This window comes from Eptatretus burgeri, chromosome 3 (genome assembly GCF_056783735.1).
Source record: "Eptatretus burgeri isolate ZD-2024b chromosome 3, Ebu_testis_v1, whole genome shotgun sequence".
Taxonomy (NCBI): Eukaryota; Metazoa; Chordata; class Myxini; order Myxiniformes; family Myxinidae; genus Eptatretus; species Eptatretus burgeri.
In genome coordinates, this window is record NC_140963.1 from 125792543 (window position 1) to 125811991 (window position 19449).

The 19449-nt window shown below is 45.2% G+C and overlaps 1 protein-coding gene across 4 annotated transcripts in view; it reads left to right on the forward strand.

The window, feature by feature from the left end:
* The window catches only part of CTC1 (CST telomere replication complex component 1), a 414875-nt gene that overhangs the window by 180319 nt on the left and 215107 nt on the right, over positions 1 to 19449 (forward strand). For all 4 annotated transcript variants that reach the window (XM_085875488.1, XM_085875489.1, XM_085875491.1 and 1 more), the window contains one exon: positions 10993 to 11134. In XM_085875488.1, the coding sequence (XP_085731614.1) occupies positions 10993 to 11134 (142 nt within the window). The remainder of the gene's footprint in view (positions 1 to 10992; positions 11135 to 19449) is intronic.

Sequence of the window (19449 nt, forward strand, 5' to 3'; positions counted from 1 at the left end):
TGCTCGACTTCCTGGTCGAGGGGCGGAGACATGAGCATCCCCTCGACCAATCTCGGACGGCCGGGGGATCGCCCGACACGCCTGTCCAATGAGGAGGGGGATGACACGAGACGGATCCCTCCCACCTGTCAAGAAAAAGGGATAATTGTGTGGGGGCGACCCGCTGAGACAGTCTTCCCGCCGTCAATCACCTGCCTGCGAGCCGGAGGAGAATCGCTGGCCTGCCTCGTCGCCTGTTTTTCCGGTGGAGCGTGCCAGCGCCCGACGCTACCCTCCGTACCTGGTGCTTGGAGCGGCATCGTGTTGCGGGTTCGAGTCCCGCCGGGTCAGATCGTCGAGAACCGCACGAAGTGGGAAGGTCCAAGCCAATCTCTTCCCTCCAGCTCACCTTCCCTCTGAGCTGGGGGTATCAATGAAGGCCACGGCCACCATTTCTTTTTGGGGGGTGTGTTTTTGTGTGTGGGCCCGTCTTTGAAGTAGAAACGTTTAAGTGCCGTGTGTGTAAATTGCATTCCTTTTGTTCGGTTAACTCTGCCTTCTTGCGTGCTCCCCTGCCCCATTATGAATAAATATCCCTTTTGTTAAATGTTCCAGCTCGTTTCTGTGTTTCTTTCATTGGCTTGGCACGGTGTGTATTGAGAAATAGCGAGGCAGTAAATTGTTCATTTGGACCGACAGGCCTTGGTAACCTCCGCTCGGGTTACACACGGTTCGGGCACGGTAACTGCTCGTCCCGCTCGAGGTCCGTCGAGGGTGTGAATTTCCCGGTAGCTCTGCCGCGTGGGTAATTAGGTATATTGAAGTTTGGCAAGTGACCCTACCCCACGCGGTTGAATTGTTGGCGATTCATGGTCCAGTAAGGGACCCGTGCCTTTCGGACTTATCCGAGGGTCACGACCTCAATTCCGGTGTGTTCGGTAGAGTCGACTCTTCTGCTCCCTCTAGCAGTCATGCTCGCCACCGATACCCAGCCCCGCAACATTATGTCGTTTTTGGCCGTATCTCTCAATGGTGAAGAATGACTTAAAAATTCGAGTAGTCGGATCTGGATCCAGATCTTCACCAAAATCGAATCAGTTCGTCCTTGTAACACGAACCTGTCCACAAAAATTCATCCGGATCCGTCTGCAACTTTTTGAGAAAAACTGTGCACAAATAAACAGACAGAAAGGGGTGAAAACATAACCTCCTTCACCTTCGGTGGCGGAGGTATATAATCATGCTATACAGTACTATATCGTTTTTGGCCCTGTCTCTCAATGGTGAAGAATCACATTAAAAATTAATTAATTCTCGTTTCCAGATTCAGATTTGGATCTTCACCAAAATTGAACTGCTTCTTCCTTGTCACACACCCAATGTCGATACCAAGTTTTGTCCCAATCTGTCCACAACCTTTTGAGATATAGTGCTATATATCATTTTTCGCCCAATCTCTCGATGGTGAAGAATCACTTTAAATATTCTCGTCGTCGGATCCGGATCCGGATCTTCACCAAAATCTAATCAGTTCGTCCTTGTCACACACCCAACCTGTCCACAAGATTTCATCTGGATCCGTCCACAACTTTTTCAGATATCCTGTACACAGACAAACAAACAGACAGAGAGTGGTGAAAACATCACCTCCTTCACCTTCAGTGGTGGAGGTAATTAATGCCCCACTTTAATTTTTTGATTTAATTTCGCTTTTACAAGTTATGCGCTGATGTCATAAAAACGTCATCTGCTTCATATGACATAATTTAAGATGACATTATACAAAAGTTGGTAGCACACTAACCTTTAAACTGTCTTGAGTGTGTCTGATTACCATTGAAATTTAATCGGTCTGTAATCAGACTGTGCCAATAAGTACTCTGCTTGTTAAAGAGGACAAGAAGATAGCTGTACTGCTTGAAATCATGTCGACATCTATAATTGATTGCTTTTCGTGGTCGAACATGGCTGTTCGTGTTGGGTATGCCAACTACCTGGTGAGTTTGTTTGTTTAGAAGTAATGATTCTGGTGTCAAGTGTCTAAGAAGACCAAACCGCTTGCGACCTGAATTTCAAACAGGACTTTGTACTTTCCTCCAGGCTGCCGGTGACGACTCGCTTCTTTTTCATGAAAGACACCGTGGGATCTTTCATGTCCACCAATGACTCGTGGCGGATTGTTCGTTTAGTTTCAAGGATGACGTACACTGATGCATTGCCGTGCATGCAAATCACCTGAGTCACGGTTCGTCGATGGGTCGAGATTCCAACCTCGGCGAGACGGCTTTAAGGCTATCCCGGCAGGCCAAGTACACATGATATTCCAAAGTGCTTTTTTTTGTAGTGGTTGTCCTTCAGACCCCTTTTCCTATCATACTGACCCTGTTGATATGTTAAATGGGGAGATCAATCTCACGTTTAAATGTACTGTACGTACATTTCTCATTGCAATTTAGGATAATGTGACCTATCAAATATTATTCTGTAAAATGGAGGAAGAAGGATAAATTAAATGAATATAATTAATTTAAGACGAATTTTAATGCTCGAAGAGCTGACGATTTAGGATGTCCCAAAAGTTAGTCAGAGGAAAGTGTGCGCACAAGAAAGAAATAGACAAGGGTCACAATTGTAGATTGATGACAAAGGTATGCAGGACAAGCAGACAAGGAAGAATTAATTTTTCAAAAGCTTTCAGAGGTGAGGTGTATGATTTTTTTCTTCTTCATTTCATTAGATTGATGACAAAAATAAAGGAGAGAAGGGGAAAAATAAATATGTCGGAATAGAATGGGTCATGAGTGGCCATGGGAAACATGGATTTTAGTAACTGTTCTTTTTTAAACAATAATGGCATGAAAGTGGACTCTGTTTTATTATACACAAGCGAATACAATCCATCGCTTCGCTGATGGGAATATGAAGAGGGGAGAAAGAAAAGAGGGAGGGTCTCTCTTTCTCTCTCTGTCTCTCTCTCTCTCTCTCTCTCTCTCTCTCTCTCTCTCTCTGTCTCTCACTCACATAGAGAGAGACACAGACACATATTAGGGGTGAGGAGGGAGGAACTAGGAAGGGGGTGGGGGTGGAGAGCGAGGAGGGGATGAGGAATGGTGGAATAATGAAGGAGAGGGGAGAGTGATGTGTCACCACACGTTGCTATACACTCCTGAAGGGGAGTGGGAGAGAGGTGGGGGAATCGTGTGTTTTGGATTTGTGTTTGGAGGGGGACTTAAGGGGTGGAGGGGTTTTCAACTCGTGTTTGGTAGTGGGACTTGAGGGGGGTTCAATTTGCATTTGGTAGTGGGATTTGAGGGGAAGCAGGCGGTGGGGATGGTCCCATCTACCAGCATCAGTACAGGATTGAACAAATTGGGGTACTTTAAAACATGTTCAAATGGGTCATATGAAACACCACCTGGAGAAATCCATGGTGGCTGTTGGGAGGTGGGGGGGGATGCTTTGGGAGGAGGTAAGCTTGAGGGGAGGGGAAAGAAGGGAAGGGTGTTTTCCTTCAATCATTGAAAAAGCCACACCAGTTTCCATGCCTTTATTAGGTCATCTCTATCATCTCGGTAGAGATGACCTAATAACCCCAGTCTCGAAGTCTGTCCGTCCGTCCGTCCGTCCGTCCATACATACGTCCGTCCGTCCGTCCACAATCAAACCGAGTGGAGACAAATAACCAATAGTGGAATGGATAGAGGTCGATGAGACATGCACAATGATATAACTTTCAAGGTCGTCCAATGTCGAGGTCAAAGTTGCGAAAATCGTCGATTTCAAATCATATCTCCTCCCTCATTTATCAAGAGAGATCAAATGTTATTTGTGATTCAGATACTATGGACTATTATCGAGAACAACACGAGCCATTTTTTTGAAATTTGCTCTCGTTCCGATTTTATAGCCCTTCAGACTTCGTTCTGATTCCCCGTATGGGCCGTTCATAAAGTACGTACATACAAAAAAAAAAGTATTAAAAAATTAAGAACCGGAACTCTCCGAGACAAATATTACATTTGAAGCTTTTGTCAGGCTTAACTAAAACAATGGAATACAAGTTAAAATGCACACTTACTTTCATTTATGACATTAACATTGTCTTGAATGTCAATTTGTACTTTTATTTTCATAAATGACGTGCTGTGATATTAAAATAAAAAGGTAAATTACATCGCTAGGTACTGCATTGTCAACACCGGTTCATAAGGAACTGCCCGCTTTGCAAGCGATTAGCGATTTATGAGGGGGGTGGGTGGGTGGTCACTCGCCTGCACACAGAGGGGGGTGGGTGGTTTTGAAACCCGGAAGTAGAGCGTACGTACTTTATGAACTGCCCCTATTCCAGTCTGACACAGAGTTACTTTCGACCTCTGGCAAAGATGACCGACACTCCCTCTCGGGGGTATTTTTACTTACGAAATCTAAAGATTTCTTAAGTATATTGATGACTTCCGTCCTTTGTTTGTTTGTTTGTGTGTGTTTGTTTGTAGGCACGATAACTCGAGAATGGAAGAAGCTACCAATGTCAAATTAGACCACGTGATTCAGGAGGGTGCTGGCTAGCGCTGATTAGGTTTTGGTCAAAATCGGTCAAAGGTCAAGGTCACAGTGAGGTCAAACATCCAAAACATTCAATTTTTGATGGTTTGGTACAGAATCATCGTAGAGACTTCTGGTTTGTGTCGCTACCTTCTCGAGAGACAGCTTTTATGAGACAAGGTCAGAGGTCAAGTTGACGATTTCGTAAGTACCAGTCTATGACTGCTTGTTTAATTAATTTCCACACATGTTTTACAACAAAAATATGATAAGCTCTAAAATCTCTTAAACTGAGCTGAATTTCAAATTTTAAACTGCGGAATTGATCCGAGCACCAGTTCCGATTGCTAAAAAGTGTTCATTTGTCCAATTTGCGCATTCTTTGACACCCCTTCCTCTCCTTGACCTCCAAAGAGTTGTATCGTGGTGGAAGGTGTTTGGGAGGGGGTTAGCCTGAGTGGAGCTGAGAGGAAGGGAAGGCAGCATGAAGGGAAGGGAAGGCAACTTTAATTGATTTATATAATCCAAGCCACCTGGGTTTAATTGATTCGGTGAGAGCAAATTGGTTATTCACTCAATTCATTGGTGAGAGATTTGGGTGGGTCTTTGTTTTTTGGGTGGGTCTTTGTATTGACTGCTTTTGATGTTTGCATGTAGTACACACACACACACACACATACACACACACACACACACACACACACACACACACACACACACACACACACACACGTATATATTGTTACGGTTGTGGAAATTCACAGAGCACCATATAGGTCCTTAGATCAGTTATGTCGATAAGTCTGTGTTCAGATAGATTTCCCCACCGATGTTTAACGGGCAATTATTCGTGTGCAGGGCTGTGATCTTTGAGGTAGCCGTTTTTCTTTTCCTATCGTTATTTTGGACCAAACGCATTTCAACCACCACAACCACTTTCTCCACAACACCGACCACAACCACCTTCTCCACAATCGCCAACGTCCCCACAGACAACGAACAACCACCTTCTCCACAACCGCCTTCACACAACCACCTTCTCCACAACGTCAACCACAACCACCCTTCTCCACAACGCCAACCACAGCCACGATCTCCTAAACCACATCTCCCCCGATAACCAACAACGAACACCATCGCCTCCCCTTCAACTCCGCAAATGCCGCCATCTTTGCGCCGGCCACGGCAAGATCGCTGCAAACAGACGCGGGGGTTTCCTCGTTGCCAGCGACAGTGATTTCAACCACGTCCGCTCTCCTGTGTTGGCGCCAGCATCGATGATCTCCACCACGTCCGCTCGCTTCGAGCTTCACCTCAAATTCGGATCAGGAGATCGAGGGGGCGGAGCCAGCGGGGGGTCAGAGGTGAAGGATCAGAGATCAAACTTCGCCTCACGGACCCCTATAAAAAAGCGCGCAGAGCGCCAAGCTCGGAGTTCAGTCGGTCGGGGTTTGGAGTGGTGTGAAGAGCAAGGTTCGAGGGCAGTGGAGGTCTGGATTCGCCGAGGAGACGGGAGCTGAGAGCGCGGCCAAGCCTGCCGTGCCGCGCAGAATTGCGCGTTCATGTGCGGGACGTGGGGAGAGCCGGAGAGAGGTCGCCAGCCAGCACCGAATGGTCCGAGGTGATCGGGCTTCGGGACAGTCCGAGCGGCGCTGAGGGACGGACGGGCTCTTAAAGAGAGCATCAACTCTAAGAGAGCAAAAAACCTGTTCATTCCTCTGAGGCGTTGCCGGCTGCGCCCGAATCACCAGGCCGTCAGACGAGGCCTGGGCCGAACCGCGATCACGCCAGCTGTCGTGAGGACAGGACGTCGCGGGTCGCCCCAGCGAGGCACCACAAAGGTGAAGGTAACCAGCCCGGCCTCTCGGAGCTTCTGCGGTCGTCACAGCTCCGTGAAATAAAGAACCAAGAGGTCCAGTTTACCCCTCGTCTTTCCTGGGGTTTTTCCTTGTTTCTTTTGAATGAACGTTGTGGCGCCATGTCCTTAGGTAGAACTGTATAAGTGTACGTAATTAATAAAACGGTGGTAGTTGTTTTTCTTGCTCGCGTCTTGTCCCTAACCCCATTCATTGCGTGCTTGTACATTGCATTGCTTTTGTTTGCCTCGCCTGATTGCATACATGACTGCATGACTGCATATGTGTTGTGTGTGCAAATAAATTGTCTTGTGTGAATGTTAACCCGTTCGTCGCGTCCTTTTCCTTCATTGAACTGCCATCATTGAGTTCGGAATATAGCTGGCTTTTTAATAGTGGATAATATAATCGGATCCAACGGGGCTTTCGCGATAATACCCCCTCCGTTATCCCAAAACGAAGCGAGCTGCTTAAGCGGCTCATTTCCAAGCGGCCCCGTTGTGGTACAGTCTCGCGGTAGTCTGCCCGCGCGATGAATTAGGTATATCGACAATTCGGCGATTGACCCTGCAGCGCGTGTGGAGTGTTGACTCGGCTGTGGTGTGCTTAAAAACACACCCGTAGCAGGATTTCAGCGTTTGATCCGGAAAGCTGTGACTAGATTGTCCGTTTGGTGGGCGAGAGCGGCCGCCATTGGCTAGAAGCGGTTGTCCGCACGCCGGCGGGCGATAATCTACAACAATATACACACACACACACACACACACACACACACACACACACACACACTTGTTTTTTCATTTACATGTTGATTGTTCTTGATATTTACAAGTGGTACATGCTTGGGAGCCTCAGTGGTGTGCCTGTGTCTGTCTGCACTATCGCTGATGATTCACCAACAAGCGATGAAACCAGTCCGGCAGCTGAGGGTGTGTGCAGCATTGGGATTCTCATGTATGTACGATTTGTGAATGTTTTTACAGCTGTTTAGGAACTCTTTTAAGGGTTTGAAACAACAAAGGGCTTACCTTGGGAGACTTTCATGATTGCTTTATGCAGCTACTTCGGTTCGAAGAGCATGGGAGGAGTCGATTTATTTCTAAAATCCCAGCCACCTGGGTATAATTGATTAGGTGAGAGCTTATTGGTTATTTCCTCCATTCACATTTCCTCTTTGTAATATATATATATATATATATGTATATATATATATATATATATATATATATATATATATATATATATATATATATATATATATATATATATATATATATATATATATATATATATAGTGACGTCCACGGGACTTGAACAGTCCCGCCAACGTAGAATGATCCGAAACGATGGAGGCGGTTTATTTTTTATAACCCAAAGATGGCGGTTTTAATCGCTCTACAGCAAACGGGACGAGGAAGGTGGCACGAGTCGTTTTTCACTGAGTTAATAATGTTTATTTCTCTAACCAGAAATAATAATAAGACTTGGCAAGAGGAGGGATCCGGGGCGATTCGACGGGATGGTGGTGTGGTGAAGTGTGGTAGAGGGTGTGGAGTGACTTACTTCTGCCTTGACTGGATTAACTTGAGAGGATTGACTTGAGAGGGTACAGGGGAGAGGAGGGAGGTTGGGGTGAGGTGTGGTAGAGGGTGTGGAGTGACTTACTTCTGCCTTGACTTGAATGGGTGGAGGGGGAGAGGATCGTGCCCAGGGGAAAGCATCGAAACACTTCACTTCCCAATGTAATAATTCCTCAAAAACCAAACGTTTTGAATCAGTATTAGAATCCACCATTAATCCACAGATTCAATTTATTACGTACAAAGTTTTCAGAAGTATTGTTTCATTATATAGTTGGAAAAAGAGTTATATAAATATATACAGGGTGTGTCAATAAATGGTGAACCACTTCAAAACTTTATCAACCAAAACATTGAGAAATAAAACAAAAAATTAATTCGGGAAATGAGAACGAAATCATGGAGAAATGAAACTCTTTATGCGTTTATGTCCTTATAGTTGAGGTGATCGATGTGAGCACCCCCACGCACACAACATGCATTCATACGAATTGCGATGTTTTCGGTGACGTTTCTGCAAGTTTTAATGGTTACTATCTGCACATAAGCCTCAACTGCTGCCTTCAGATCAGGTTCAGAAATGGGGTGTTCCTTGTAGATTTTGGCCTTCCAAGCTCCCCAGAGGAAAAAAATCCAGCGGATTGAGGTCGGGACTGTGTGGAGACGATTCATTTTCCATATGCAAACTGTGAACTCGTCCGAATTTTTGACACAGAAAGGCAATTGTTTCGTTGGCTGTATGCAAGGTAGCACCATCTTGCATGAAGCACGGTCGCTGGAGGGCTGCAGTGCTCATCGATTGCTTCAAGTCTTCATAAAATGCATTGACAATCAACCGGTATCGTTGTTGATTGATGCAAACCGTTGTTCCATTTTTGTCTTCAAACCAATATGGCCGAAACACACCTCTGTAGCTGACAGCCACAAAAGTAGTGACTTTTAGACCCTTAAGCGACTTCTCTTCAACCTCATCTGGATGTTGACTTTCCCAGAAAATGTTGTTGTGTGAATTGACAGCACCATTGATGTGAAAGTGTGCGTCATCACTAAACCATACATTGTGAATCCAGTTTGAGTTTGCCTCCATCCTCTGCTGCAGCATCTCACACACAGCGACTCATGCTGCTTTATCGGCATCGGTAAATTTATGGGCTGTTGTGTTGTGATAAGTGTAGATACATTTTATCCATGATGGGTTTGGGGGTGATAAAATAAATAAATTGATGATGATTAAAACTTGATATTAAAATAAAACATTTTAATCCTGAAATAAATGCACTCAAATATGATACGAGGTTTTAAGTATGTATCCATTTGGAATTAACATAATTATATTTCTCCTCTGTACGGAAAGATCACCAGTATATTAAATGTGTAAACAGGTTGAACTTTGCCAGTACGTTGAATATAAAGAAGAATTTCCTTGTCACGTAAAACTATCTTGAGAATTTTTTTTTATAAACGACACAAACAAGTTGGAATGTGGATTTAAGAAAATGTCCAGATTTGTCCACTAAGCTCTGGTCACTTCAAGATAATATATCTTCCCAGTTTTTGGAGAAGCACACTGACTTTTAACCTACATAAGATGGAAACTTGTTTTAATGGCCATTAGGGTTGACGTTTGACGTCATTCTAGCATTCTGTCCGATTCATATGTCTGCGTTTGAATATGTGTTCCAGCCATTTAAGCAGGAGCTGTCAAAGAAGACTGAAGATAAGGTTCACCTGGAAATTGTCAAGACCGGGTGAACTGGCGTCAGCGTCAGAAAATGATAAAAACTGTGTCTTACTGAAAACTATATAACGACTGAGATTCTCCAATTATATTGAGAGATCTGGAGTGAGTGTGTCTGTCCAGAATCTCCTGTGTGCGCACATTTAGATCTGTTTGTTCACGAAATGTTTTAAATTGTACTGACGTTGTGTAACTGTCTACATAAGGAAAGACGTGTAAATCTTGTGTTTCATTATTCTTCTGATACTGCTGGGAGTGAGACCCAGTTCAGCCGATCTTTGTCGATGTGATTCCTTCGGACTTTGCATGACTGACTCACGAACTCGTTCCATGTTTCCTTCACACCGTACACTTCTTGGGCGACCGGACCTTCCCTTGTTAATGTTGCGAATCGTCCTTTCACTTTTGAACTTTTTCACAAGTTTCCAAATGGCTGGCTTGCTTTGGCTTGTTTCTGGGATGCACTCCATAATCAGTACAGAACCTAGTCTGAATGGAAGCACTTGATTTGGTGTCAAAATACCACTTGTCAATGTTTACTCTTTGCTCCGTAGAAAACGTCATCTTTTCCCCGTAGAATAATTTGGTTAAGCTTGAATGACTTCTCCAAAGATCACTTCTTCACTCCTGCAAAACAAACAATAATTTAGGTAATGACTAAAAGTACAAAGGTCATTTGAAGCGGTTAACCTTTTATTGATGCACCCTGTATATTCCTATGTTTCTTTATTTAAAACTTGAGAAAAAAACTACGAAGCCTGAAAATGCATTTTCATCGCCATTGTACTCCTGTGAATGTTGTCACCAGCTAAGTTAAAAAGAGACCAGGAAAAGGATGAAATGTAAAAAGCGACGAAATAACACCATGGATGGTATTTAATGTCCGACTATATTGAAGAGTAATCCTGGTATTGGCTTCACGGTTAAGGGAGCTGGCTTCAGATATCCGGGTCTTGAGTTTGAGCTCCTGTCGTTCCATTGAAATAACACCAGATGGGTTGATTCAGCCTGTCATCCTTCGGAGGTCGGCAAAATGAGTACCGGCTTCCTGGTGTAATCAGCCATTTTAGAATCCTGCGTCGGAGTGGTGACCCATCCAGGACTGTACTCCTTTGCCAAATTAAACTGCTTCGGCATCCCAATGTGCCTCGCGGCATGAAAGGAATGGTTATTATATTAAAGAGTGAACATTTCCTTTTAAAGTTTGTTTTGAAATCGATTTGTAGTTTTAAAATGAAATTCCATTGTCTGATTTAAAGGTCCGCAGCTTTATTGCAGATTTGTTTGCTCCTTGCAGCTCCCCGTTTCGCAAAGCTCGCATTGCACTGCGTGGTGAGATCTCGGCTTTGAGTCCAGTTTTTTGTGTGCATCGACGATGTTTCTTCTTCATTCGCTTGTCATCAACCACGTCACCAACCTCTGTCATTTGTGTCGTCAAGGTCAGTACGTAATCTATATTATCGTTGATCGTAATATGTCATTTTCGCATTTCACAATTGTCACATGAAACCCTTTACTTTGTTTGAATTATGTACTTTCTTTTCACCGTAACTTTGAGGTTGGGCCATGGTTTCTGCTGTTTTGAAGATAATGTACCTCCTTACCAGAAATTTTACATTCACTTTCTCATGCATTTTTCAACAAATATTCATCATTATAAACAAGTAAGTTGGTGTTTTCTCTATTTTGATGCATAGTACAGTATTTACCATACCAAGTTGCATTTTAATATACATTATATTGAAGAAAAAACAAAACCACACTTCTTCACCATTCATTTAAGATGACTATTCATTGGGCCAAATGGTTGACACAATCTATTCATTTGTCTGAATGGGATTTGACTGTCATGCTGTGAGCTACTTTGCTGGAATCAAAACCCATAGGATCCATTCTAAAGCAAGCAGGGCTGTCTGTGCATGTGAAAATGCAGAGCCTCTCTTAGGTATATACAGGTTGTGGACAAAAAATGGAAACACCAATGTAAAGTCACCTATCGGACGTTGCGCCACCACATACGGCCTGTATGTGCTGTGGCATAGAGTCCAGCATGTGGAATTCTGCGAGAGGGATGCGGCACCATTCTTCCACGAGAAAGTCAATCAACTCGCACCTGTTTGATGGAGTTGGAAAACACTGTCTCAGGTGTCATTCCAGAATATACCATAAATGCTCGATTGGGTTTAGATCTCGTGACTGAGAAGGCCATGACACATGGATGACATCAATGTCATGCTCATCAAAGCATTGTGCGACCACAGGAGCTCTTTGGATGGGGGCATTTTGGGGGGGGGGGTTCCTCTTGCAGTCATGCTCGCCATAATTTTGGCAACCATGCCTGTGCAGCATTTTTATACATGACCCGAAGCATGCTGGGATGTGATTTGCCTCATTAACACATGGGCCACACCTATGAGGAAGATGTTGCTTCGTGTCTCTCATTTACTCAGGTGTTTCCATGTTTTTTTTGTCCACTGCCTGTAGGTTAAAATGCATCCCAGAATGAACCGTCAATATTGAAGTAGATCTGTGTGCAGACTCACGCATTCACTAACACAGACTGTGTCAATAGCCTCTCCCACACTTCCATGGCCAAAACTAATGGTTGTTTCCTTGGTCATTGGCAGCATGGAATCGAGTTAACACAATTGGCAACATGTGTCAGCAGACAGACCAACATGCAGCAGTCACAGAATGTGTCAACAAATAATAAAAGCCTGTCATTATTTGATGCACAATCTGATGTGAGGTTAAATCTGAAAGATGAAAGAAAGCTTTTTCACAGAATTACAGTCAGAAAAAGCTGAATTTAAACTTTGTGAAGCCATTCTAATAAACGGTGTTCACCGAGTGTCTGACAGCCCCAATCTTAGACTGCATGGGGAGGGAAATGCAGACGTGGATCGATTCCACTTTCTTTTGGTGAGCTGAAATTGCCAAATGTTTGAAAGCCAACGCAGGCTGTCCAATGCAATAGATCTGGTGATGTACTGGGAAGAGCATCTGCTCTGAGTCTGGATGGTCAACAATTTGAACCCGGCCGAGTGGTACCAACGACTTTTTTTTGTTTGTTACTTTACGAAATCTAAAGATTTCGTAAGTATATTGATGACTTCCGTCCTCTGTTTGTGTTTGTTTGTGTTTGTTTGTGTTTGTTTGTGTGTTTGTGTGTTTGTAGGCACGATAACTCGAGAACGGAAGAAGCTACCAATGTCAAATTACACCACGTGATTCAGGAGGGTGATGGCTGGTGCTGATTAGATTTTGGTCAAAATCGGTCAAAGGTCAAGGTCACAGTGAGGTCAAACATTCGATTTTTGATTGTTTGGTACAGAATCATCGTAGAAACTTCTGGTTTGCGTCGCTACCTTCTCTCGAGACTGCTTTTTTAGACAAGGTCAGAGGTCAAGTTGACGATTTCGTAAGTACCAGTCTATGACTGCTTGTTTGTTCGATTTTCGTTTTTACCATGCAGCTCTCTCCCTCTCTATCGAGTGCAGCCTGTGGCTGCTGGTTGTATCATTGGTTGGGACGCGGCTATGCCGCTGATGCAGTGTCCCCCTTACCAGTACACTGGTGCTCATTTTGCCGACCTTGGAAGGATGACAGGCTGAGTCAACCTCCTGGTGTATTTTAATTCAGCGGCCAACGGGGCTTGAACTCAGAACCCAAGGATCCCAAGCCGCCACCCTAACCACTCAGCCAACACCAGGCTTGCAGCACTCTCTGAGGTTCGGAGACCGGATAGTGGCAAGATCATGGCGGGTGTTTACACCTCCTGTTGGTCTGGTCGCTCTGATGATTACCATGCCCAAGGAGTTGCTGTAGCTGTGTCCAATAAGCTGATTCCACTGATAATTGAGGTAACACCGGTCAACGAGCGTATTGAGACGAAGGATTCGTCACTCCTTGGGTGTCATTTCCCTGGTCTCTGTATATGCTCCGACTGAGGGGAGTGATCTCACTGTGAAGGATGCATTCTATGCCATGCTCGAGTCTGTGGTTGATCAGTGCCCCAGGCGAGATACCCTTCTAGTCTTGGGGGATTTCAATGCATCGACTGGAACTGATAGGGATGGTTATGAGACATGTGTTGGTCCCCATGGTTCTGGAACTGTGAACCAGAATAACACTCAGTTTCTTGACTTTGCATGAAGTCATGGACTTGGGGTGGCTGCTTCATGGTTTCAGCGCCCAGAGGCTCATCACTGGATTTGGTATTCCAACGCTGGCGGTGTGGCAAAAGAGATTGACCACGTGCTCATTGACGGTCGCTGGAGGATTATCCAGAAATGCAGGGTCTACCGGAGTGCTCATTTCCTCAATACTGACCACAGGCTTATGGGAGCAACTCTGAAGTTTCAGCTTAAATCCAGGAGAATGATACCATCCCAGCCTCGGCTGGATGTTGGCAACCTCGAGGATGAGAGGGTAGCTGAGGAGTTTGTGAACAGGCTGAGTGGGGATTTGGGGGGTCTGAATGCTTTGAGGAATCCTGAAGAGTGTGGAGTGCCTTCAAGACCACCATCCTTGATGTTGCCGGTGGATGTTGTGGAACTCACCGTCGGGCGAAGAAGAATTTTGTCTCTCAAACTGTACGTGCGCTGTGGTTGGACAAGGAGACCAATATGCGAGGAATCTGGGAGGGGGAGAGCATCACCTGTGGTCAAGTGATTCCCGTCCTGCTTGCAGGGATATTCGCGCATTGCATTCCTCCAACCCTGTCCCATGGGATACTGCAGTTTGAGCAGAGGGTGGTGGGCTCTTGACAGAGGACTCCGAAGTGAAAACCTGCTGGGCCGGTTACTTTGAGCCGATGTACCAGGCTGATCCACCAGCTGTTGAGATGGATGTCAGGGGTGTTACTATCCTTATTGCTGACCCTCCATTCAACTGTGATCCACGTTCGTTTGTGGAAACTCAGGCTGAGGTGAACCGGTTGAAATGGCGTAAAGCTCCTGGGATTTATGGCATCCATGCTGAAGTCTAAAGGCTGGTGGAAATGTTGGACTCGTGTCGTTGCACGCAGATCTGTGCCCTCCTTGGAATACAAGCATCATCCCAACCGACTCGAAGAGGGGCCTTGTTGTCCCTCTCTGGAAAGGAAAGAATGATCGCCAAGACTGCAACAACTACCGAGGGGTGACGCTGCTCTCAGTGCCGGGGAACGTCTTTGCTCAGATAATTATTGATGGGGTTCGCCACCATCTGCTTGAGCACCAACGCCCAGAGCAGTCGGTCTTTACATCAAAGAGGTCGACGATTGACCGGACATTTGGCTTTCGAGTCCTCACTGAATATAGACGAGCGTTTCGGCAGGGGCTGCTTGAAGTCTGTGTTGATCTCTGCAAAGCGTTCGATTCAGTGAATCGGGATGCCCTTGGGAGGATTCTTGGTCTTCGTGGGGTGCCACCAAAACTGATCAATCTGATGTCTGAACTATACTCTGGTACTGAGATTGCTGTAAGATGTGGTGATGCCATCTCTGACTTATTTGCAGTTGGTACTGGAGTTTGATGGGTGTGTACTGGCCCCCACACTTTTCAGCGCTTGTCTGGTCTGGATTCTGGGGAGGATGTCAGAGAGATCAAGCTGCCGTGCATCGTTTGGCAATGTCAAGATCTCTGACGTTGATTTCGCAGATGATGCAGTCATCTTTGCAGAGACTCTGGACATCCTTTTGGGGGCCCTCGAGGTGCTGAATGAGAGACTGAGCCGCTGGGATTACGGGTTTCCAGGGTCAAAACTAAGATCCAGACATTAAGTGACATCTTGGATGCTGCTATCTTGTCTGCACTTGTTTGTTGTGAAGATGTTGAGGTCACGGAGAGATTCACTTACCTTGGCAGTGAAATTCACGTCTCTGCTGGCTGTGAGCCAGAGGTCAATAGACGTCTGGATCGGGCCTGAGGGGAGTCATGGATTCACTGGATCATGGGGTTCGGCGCTGTCGGTACCTGTGCAGGAGGACGAAAGTCCGAGTCTTCAGGAGGTCCTTGGTGCTTCCAGTCTTGCTCAACGTATGTGAGACTTGAACTGTGACCAGGGATCTGAGACGGAGACTGAATTCTTTTTGGTGCCATGTTTTCTTTGGAGAATCCTTGGTTATCGCTGTTCAGACTTTCTGCCCAACATGTGGTTGCTAAGACCCAGATGAAATTTGTTACCTGTATAGTCCATGAGTATCCTGCGTTGGAGTGGCGACCTGTCCAGGATTGTGCCCAATAGCCAAGGAAACTGCGTCGGCAGCACTGATGCTCTGTACAGTGTATGGTTCCAATGGATGGAATGGATTGTCCATGAGCATTAGCTGTAGCTGTATGGACATGGGGCTTATTTTCCTGAGATCCTGCTCACCATATTCTCTCATCGAAGAACCTCATGAGTGGAGGAGGCCAACGAGCCGAATACGTGCCTCGTACTTGCAGCAGGTTGATCGGCATCTCAAGGAGATGGGTATGGGCCAGGCGTCAGCCTGGGGGATGGCCAGACGGAGGCCCCTGAAGTTCCGGCGGAAAGTGGATGCAGCGACATGCTGCTCCGGCTCATGCTTCCATACCTGACCTGACCTGATGTGGAGGCTCTTGTAAGAACTAACACACATAAACATATAACAAGGCAGGAGACAAGAGGGGTGTGAGAGGGAAACACAAAATTGTGGGGAATAGAGACAATCGGAGATCAGTGGAAGGGAGAGGGATGCTGTGGGGTACACGGGGTGAACAAGATGGTACCACAGGGACTTTCAGGAGGTGAAAATGCAATTTTCAGGAGGTGGGTTTCGGATGGATTAATTGAAGTAGAAAAGATCAAAATTTTGGATGGGGGAAGACATGAGATGGTGGTGCACCACTGTTTTGAAGACGAGAGGGAGGAGTGGTATTGGAGATAGTGTGGGAGTTTGTTCCAGAGGTGGAGAAAAAAGGGGAATGAAAGAGTGAAGGTGAACAGAGATTCTTGACTTTGGCAGTTTCACCAGAAGGGAGTTTTTGGTGGACCTCGAGCACCCTCAGGAAATATACGGGGGACTGATCATGGAAAGAACGGGGTGGGGGGGGCAAGGCCTGGGATGAGACTGCAGAAGACAGAAAGACCATTGACCTGTCAAAGAGGGAGAGGGAGAGTAAGACGGCAGAGACAGAGAGACTCAGCTTCATCTTCATCGTGGAGGATAACAATGATCCTAAAAGCCTTTATTTCCACAGTATTAAGTCGACCAAGGTGTGAGGCAGGAGCACCACCCCAGAGGGGAGAGCAGTACTCCAGCAGACTGTGGATAAAAGCTTTAAAGTGGGTGGAAGCTCAAGTGTGCCAAGGAAGGACTTTGCACGATGTGGGATGCCCAGTCGGCAACTGGCTTTGGAGGCCAGCTTGGAGATGTGGCTTTCCCAGGAAAGGTCATGGCAGATAGTGAGGCCCAAAAGTTTGAATGAAAGGACTTCCTCAAGACGATTGCTGAGAAAGTAGACAGGGGTTGGGGAGGAGGGTCCAGACTGTCCTTTCATAGAGACATAGTGAGAGTTTAATGGGTAGCACACGTTGTCTGTGGTTCAACTGAAGACGAGAGAGAGAGAGAGAAAGAGAGAGAAAGAGATTTTTTTTTTGAAAAATATTCCTAGAATGAGTTGATGTCTGTGAAAGTGGAAAGGAGAGACCAGTCTAGAAGTTTGATGGCTGCTTGAAGACCCTGACAGTTGGCCTGAGTGAAATGCCAGACTCTTCGGCACTAAGGTGGTTCTTTAATAACAGCCAGAGATGACTGCTTTAACCAGCATGTGGTCAAATTACTGATTGGGGCAGAAGTAGAAGAACAGACATTTTCTGGGAAATTGGACTTTTAAAATGGTAAGTGCTCCTCCTTGTTCGATGCTTGGCATTTTTAAAAGGGTAGAGCACGTACAAACAACCATGGGTGGGCAACTTCAGCACAGGCTTTGATGGGCCTTATGGCCTTCTCCTGGTGAGATTCCTTGTAATGGAACTCTTGTTATGATACTGCATGCAACAGTGTGGCAGTCGGTGTTTGTGTCTTTCATAGACTTTAACTAAAGCTGGAAGCTCCATTTTCACTTTATCATCACACGATTTGGTTACAATTAAAAATGCACCACTCCTAAACGGTGTCATGGGTGACTAAGGAATCTGCAAGTATGTCAAGGGTATCCCCTGTGGGTGAGTATCCTTGCAGAAATTCGCCTGATTAGACTCGACGTTCATGGTGTGGCACCTGGTTTCACGGTCACCATTCTAGTGAAGATGTGTTCTCTGGCACAGCTCACCAGCCCTGTTCCTCCCATCCTGTCCCTCCCGAAGAAAATGATGATGCGACTGAGAAAAAAGCTGTTTTTGTTATCATGAAGGGTTCATGCCTCAAATGGCAGTTTGTCATTGCCTCCCACGGCGTTTAACATAATTTGATCAATGTTCCGTTGATTAAGCAACATTGACAAAATAATATCATGAGCAAGCCCTCCTCGTGTCTTCTTCCACCAATCGCAACGACACGCAAACTTCCAAGGATGGCTGTTTCACCCTCTGAGACTGATTAGCTTGGAACTCATTTATCTCTGCGCCTTTTGCTGATATTCAATCTCTCACTTGTTTTCACATTCACCGAGAAAGCAAAAGTAAGTTGCATGTTTCAAATCAAATCAGAAATGTTGTGCTTTTATTCCTACTATTAATGTGGATGATGAAAGGTTGTGTGAGGAGAGGCAAATCGGAACTGGGATTATTTTGGATGCAGGAGGGGACATGTTTTGCAGTTTAAGAAGGGAAGGTGAGTCAACAGCGTTCCTTTCGTGTATCTTTTTGCCCTTGAGATAAACATGCTGCGGGATGACAGCATCAATATTTATATAGTGGTATGCTATATATTTATTTTGTGGTATAATGGACGGTGGACAGAACCATTCGAAAAGCGATACATATCCACACCATCCCCCAAACCAACTGAAACAAGTATGAAAACAATTTAATAATACATGTTACATGGATTTAATCCATTACCAAAATCACAAAATATATGAAACATTAAGCATTTGATTTTTTTTTCAGCAGTTACTTGTTTATTTCATTGATTGCACTTCAGGGCTGGTCTCCTATATCCACCTGGGAAATTGGAAATCAGCCAACATCACAGCATGACGTTAAAAAGGTGGAAAAATGGAACTCCACTCTTGGATTGCTGTCTTCCTCCACTCTTGTAGACTACGTGTGGTTCTCAACAGAACCCTTTCATATCCTCTCCCTGTCAGAGCTGCAGTACCTCAATGCAGTGTTCTCGGCCCCTTATTATTCCTAATCTTTATCAATGATCTCACTGACTATGGAAAATCCTTCTTATCTCTTTGCTGATGACTCCACTCACTGCCGTGACATCTCTCATCCTTCTGACGGACAGACGGACGGCAGCCTCTTCCGTCTTCTCAGACCTTGACGAAATCACAAACTGGTCAAACACAATTTTGCTTATTTATCCATATTGTCCACCCTTTGCATACTCCCTTACCCATAATCGTTACCTGAATCCCTTGTTTGGCCGTCTCCATCTACTTTCTCCCTCCGCCCTGCTGTTGTTGTTTCCCCTTTCTCCTGCTGTTCCCTTTGTTATGTTGTGTCCTGATTTTTTTTTTTCCTCTGTGTAATCTCTTTTCCACGAGCCAAGACCATGTTTAAAAACGACAACAACAAAAACGAACAAACAATGCCCTGACATTCGCGGCATTTTTCAGGAACGTATCCCCCGCAAATA